Genomic DNA, 5556 nt, shown 5'->3' on the forward strand with positions numbered 1-5556 from the left:
TGGTGGTGGTGGTGATGGTGGTAGTGTTGGTGGTGGTGATGGTGGTAGTGGTGGTGATGGTGGAGACGATGGTGGTGGTGGTGATGGTGGTAGTGTTGGTGGTGGTGATGGTGGTAGTGGTGGTGATGGTGGAGACGATGGTGGTGGTGGTGATGGTGGTAGTGTTGGTGGTGGTGATGGTGGTAGTGGTGGTGATGGTGGAGACGATGGTGGTGGTGGTGATGGTGGTAGTGTTGGTGGTGGTGATGGTGGTAGTGGTGGTGATGGTGGAGACGATGGTGGTGGTGGTGATGGTGGTAGTGTTGGTGGTGGTGATGGTGGTAGTGGTGGTGATGGTGGAGACGATGGTGGTGGTGGTGATGGTGGTAGTGTTGGTGGTGGTGATGGTGGTAGTGGTGGTGGAGGTGGTGATGGTAGCAGTGTTGGTAGTGTTGGTGGTGGTTGTGATGGTGGTAGTGTTGGTGATGGTGGTAGCAATTGTGTTGGTGGTGGCAGCAGTGGCAGCACCTGTTGTATCGAGGCCTCACTCAGTTCTGAGGGATTCGCAGATGTTACTGCATTGAATCCTCACTGTACAGCTAGGTAGTGCTACTGTAATCCCTTTTACACAGATGTGAAAACTAAGAATCAGAGAGGGTCAGTAAGTTGTTCGTGGTCACCAAGCTAGTAAGTGTGGGGATCAGCAGTTGAATCCGTCACTGCCTAACTCCAGAAACTGGCTCTTAACCATCACAATACACTGTCCCTAGAGTCTGTCCTGCTCCAAACCCTCTGCTTGTTGAAGGGAAACAAACAGAAATGAGGCCTGAACTCTGTTGTTTTCACGCCCCTGTCTCGTGACCAAGCGGACCTGCCAGTTTCTTGCAGAAGCGGAATTGGTTAGAGCCTCCTACCTCTGCCCATCCGTCTTGTCCCCTCTGCTGCTCAGTGCTGGGGCTCGACAATGGGGGTTGGCTGACCCACTGACCCACTGCCCGCCTAGCTGGCTGACCAGCTGCTGACCGGCCAGCGAGATGAATGGACGCCTTGCAACCGCGAGGCAAGAGCCTGTGCATGACAGAGGCCTGAGAGAGTCTCTCCTTCCCTGCAGTGGAGACGGCTATTTCGAAAACAGCCCACTGATGTCCCAGCCAGTGTGGAAGAAGTATCGCCCTGATAGATTCCTGAATTCCAGCTCAGGTAAAAGTGCCACCTTATCACCCCTGAGCTGGTCTCAAGCCCTCGTGTGTCCTCCAGCCCACACACCACCGCAGTCCTAGAGGGCCGCTCCCTAACGTCACCACCGTCCTGAAGGGCCTCCCCTGCACAGTCCAACCTCCTACAGGTCTAGGTGGGATGTGGCACCGCCCAGGGGGCCGCTGGTACCTCCTGCACCCCTGGACACAGCACAGTCTCAGAGGGGGCTACATCTTCTCCCTCAGATGAACCAACCCAAGAGGGCTCTCAGGGGGGCCCAGATCCTGGAAGTGAGGACAGGGTCCTGTGGGAGGTGGGATTTGAATGGCCAGTTCAGACAATTCTCCAAGTGTCCTGCCCAGAGCAGGAATGAGAACCCAGGTGAGATCCTTTAAGAAAATCTACCGGCCGGGTGCGGTGGCTCACGCCTGTGATCCCAGCACTTTGGGAGGCCGAGGTGGGTGGATCACCTGAGGTCAGGAGTTTGAGACCAGCCTGGGCAACATGGTGAAACTCTGTCTCTACTAAATACATAAAAATTAGCCAGGCATTGTAGCGCACACCTGTAATTCCAGCTACTGGAGAGGCTGAGGCAGGAGAATCGTTTGAACCTGGGAGGTGGAGGTTGCAGCGAGCCGAGATCGCTCCACTGCACTCCCGCCTGGGTGACAGAGCGAGACTCCATCTCAGAAAGAGAGAATCTACGAAGGAGAGGCCGACATTCATCATCATCATTTACTGGGCACCTGCTGTGTGCTGGACACTGTGCTAACAGCCAGAAACATTTTAAAACGGAAAAAGATCAACTATGTTTACTCTCAAAGAGCTTTCATGTGGGTAGAAAGACAAGTGTCAAGAGGCAGACGATGGCACCTTCTCCGACTCAGTCCAGAGGCCCCAGTGGGAAAGAAACAATAGTTTCCAAAATGTGATAGGATAAAGGACAGTTTAGCCTTAGAAACCAGCCACGTGAATTGTGAAGTATAAATCCAGTTCTATTTGTTCTGTGGCAACCACTTTTGGTAAAGAAACAGACGCTAAGTCAAGCAATGGGCTTTGGGGGTGGAATCCTTGCCCACCTGATGTGGGCCCTTTTTCCCTCCCCATCCCCGGACCCCAGGCCCAGGCCCTGGATAAGCCCTTTCTCTCTCCCCATCTCCTGACCCCAGGCCTCCGAGGGCTGCAGTTCTACAGGCTACACCGGGAAGAAAGGCCTAACTACCATCTTGAGTGCCTGCAGTGGCTGAAGAGCCAGCCTCAGTGGCCGAGCTGGGGCTGGAACCAGGTCTCCTGCCCTTGTTCCTGGCAGCAGGGACGATGGGACTTACGATTCCAACCTGTCAGCATAGGTGACACCACCTTCCCACCCCCCACAAGCTCACCCACCACCCTCTCTGCTCGCGCCCTCAGCCTCCCGCCCTCTCTGCTCGTGCCCTCTTCCCAGAAACAGCCCCTGCTTGTTCCCGCCCCACCCCTGGCAGCCCCAGCCTGGGCCTGAGTGGGACTGGACTTGTTTCAGGTCTCTTGGGCCTCGGCAGCAGGCAGCTCTGCAGCTTCACGTCCTGGCGAGGAGGCGTGTGCTGCAGCTACGGGCCGTGGGGAGAGTTTCGTGAAGGCTGGCACGTGCAGCGTCCCTGGCAGTTCGGTGCGTGAGTCCATGGAGATCTCAACCCCACCTTCCCAGCCAAGCAGGGGACCTTCAGCATGAAGCCTCTTGTCCTCATTCCTTCCCAGACCCTTCCCCTCTCTGGGCCTCCATTTCCTGATCTGGTAACATTAGGAAGCTTCCAACATCCCCACCAGCAGACATTCGGGGATGTGTGAGCTGAGTGCCTCTTTGCCCATCTCCGTACCTGGCTTCGCATCCCTAGGCCAGAGTGGGGCCATCTCTCCAGGCAAGAAGAGAGCACCTAGGCTGACCCTGTCCCTGTAGACCCGGATGAGCCGGATGTTTGGGGGAACACTGAGAATCAGCTCCCGCAGAGACCCTCCAAGGGAGCTGCAGAGCACAGGGGTGTGGGTCACGTGGTCTGTGTCCTCCCATTCTCTCCCCTGTCCCTTGGCAGTTTCCACAGTTCCCTGACTGTCAGCCATGCCCTCCCCACTCCCATTATGTTGAGAGTGTCAGTACTTGGCTGTCCACCCTCAGGACAGGAAATCTGCTTATCCCCTACCATGCACCCTGCTGCACAGTGGCCCCAGTGCCTGCAGAAGAGACAGCACCCTGTCCACTGCCCAGGGTCATGAGAGGGCCGTGCTGGATTCCAAAGCCATGCTCTTGCCACCAACACCACCCCGTCCTACCCAGCTCTCCACCGACACTGCCCTGCCCTGCCACCAAGCTCTCCACTGACCCTGCCACCCAGCTCTCCGGCTGGGTCCTCCAGGTCCTCAGCCTCCCCGACTCACTGCTCTTCTCTGCAGCCCTGGAACTGGAACCGCAGAACTGGTGCTGCCTCTGGAATGACAAGCCCTACCTCTGTGCCCTGTACCAGCAGAGGCGGCCCCGCGTGGGCTGTGCTACATACAGACCCCCACGGCCTGGTGAGCCTCAGGGCCCAGGCCCAGGCAGAGCCTCTGGGGAGGGGGAGCTTCTGGGCTTCCAGGAGGTGGCATCTGGATGAGGAGTAGGGGCAGAGCTGTGGCCACAAGGGAAGATGGAGATGACGCCAGTGATGGGCGGACGGCCAGTGGAGGGGCTTTGTACCTGGTGTTGGGGAAGGAGTGAGAATAGTGGGGCACAAAAGTGCAAGGAGCCTTGAGGGGAGGAATCTGTGCTCCGTGAACATCTCCCCTGCTGAGTCCACCTGGACAAGTGTCCCCCCTGACTACAGTGAGGAATCCCAGCCCTGAGTCCACCTGACAGGTGCCCCCCCAACTATAATGAGGAATCCCAGCCCTGAGTCCTCCTGACAGGTGCCCCCCACTGCCCGGCCCCTGACTATAGTGAGGAATCCCAGCCCTGAGTCCTCCTGACAGGTGCCCCCCTACCCACTGTAGTGGGAAATCTCAGCCCTGAGTCCTCCTGACAGGTGCCTCCCTGACTACAGTGAGGAATCTCAGCCCTGAGTCCTCCTGACAGGTGCCCCCCCCCACTGACTATAGTGAGGAATCTCAGCCCTGAGTCCACCTGACAGGTGCCCCCCTCCCCCCACTGACTGTAGTGAGGAATCTCAGCCCTGAGTCCACCTGACAAGTGCCCCCCGGACTGTAGTGAGGAATCTCAGCCGGTTGCTTGGTTTGTCATGCTGAGGCGGCATCTCTTTTTTCCCCCAGCCTGGATGTTCGGGGACCCCCACATCACCACCTTGGATGGTGTCAATTACACCTTCAATGGGCTGGGGGACTTCCTGCTGGTCGGGGCCCAGGACGGGAACTCCTCCTTCCTGCTGCAGGGCCGCACGGCCCAGACTGGCTCAGCCCAGGCCACCAACTTCATCGCCTTTGCGGCTCAGTACCGCTCTGGCAGCCTGGGCCCCGTGACGGTGAGTGAGGGGCGCGGGGACCTTCAGCCACACACTGAGGCTGAGGAGAAGGAAGACAGCGAAGAGGAGGAAGCCGGGCAGGAGGGAGGGAGCCACGCCCCATCCGCGCAGCTGTCCCGGAGTAAATCCTGGGGATGGGGGATTACGGCTCTGGCGCCACGGTTTCCCAGCTGTTTGGCTTCGAAGAAGCTACTTAACTTGGTTTTCTCCTGGTAAGAACGGGGATAACATGACTTGCCTCACGGGCTGTTGTGAGAGCTAAAGGGGATCATCCGAAAACCATGCCTGGCCCTGCGGAGCACACGGTAGACGGGGCTGGCGTCACTCGGGCCGCGGCCTCCAGCGCCTTCCTCCAGGCCCAGGGCGCAGCTTCCAGCCCCGGGGGCTCCCCCAGCCGCTCTCCTGGGCGTCGGCTCCACCTGCGGGTCGGGCTCAGACCCCTTCCCATCTCCCTCCAGGTCCAATGGCTCCTTGAGCCTCATGATGGAATCCATGTCCTGCTGGATAACCAGACTGTGACATTTGAGCCTGGCCATGGAGACGGCGGAGGTGGGCTGGGGAGCGTCTCCCTCCGGGAGCAGCGAGCTGGGCGGGAAGCCGTGTTGCGGTGCAGGGCCGAGCGCGTTGCGGGGCAGGGTCCAGTGCGTGGCGGTGCAAGGCCAAGTGCGCGCAGCCTCTTTCCCCGGAGCGGGGCCTGCAGCTCGCCGGCCTCTTCTCCCGCCTCCAGTGCAGATTCCTCCAGGCTTCAGTCCCGGGGCAGGGGGAGGGGCAGGGGGAGGGGGAGGGGGAGGGGGGGGGGCAGGGGGAGGGGGGGGGGGGGGGGGGGGGGGGGGGGGGGGGGGGGGGGGGGGGGGTGGGGGGGGGGGGGGGGGGGGGGGGGGGGGGGCGGGGCCTC

General features: G+C 59.8%; 1 protein-coding gene across 1 annotated transcript in view; it reads left to right on the top strand.

The window, feature by feature from the left end:
- Positions 1-68: 68 nt before the first annotated feature.
- Positions 69-5556, top strand: part of MUC4 (mucin 4, cell surface associated) — a 20411-nt gene continuing 14923 nt past the window's right edge. Inside the window, exons 1-7 of the mRNA XM_025377398.1 lie at positions 69-481; positions 1091-1179; positions 2346-2525; positions 2696-2821; positions 3601-3720; positions 4453-4661; positions 5120-5210. Coding sequence (XP_025233183.1) covers positions 69-481; positions 1091-1179; positions 2346-2525; positions 2696-2821; positions 3601-3720; positions 4453-4661; positions 5120-5210 — 1228 coding nt within the window. The remainder of the gene's footprint in view (positions 482-1090; positions 1180-2345; positions 2526-2695; positions 2822-3600; positions 3721-4452; positions 4662-5119; positions 5211-5556) is intronic.

This window comes from Theropithecus gelada, chromosome 2 (assembly GCF_003255815.1).
Source record: "Theropithecus gelada isolate Dixy chromosome 2, Tgel_1.0, whole genome shotgun sequence".
Taxonomy (NCBI): Eukaryota; Metazoa; Chordata; class Mammalia; order Primates; family Cercopithecidae; genus Theropithecus; species Theropithecus gelada.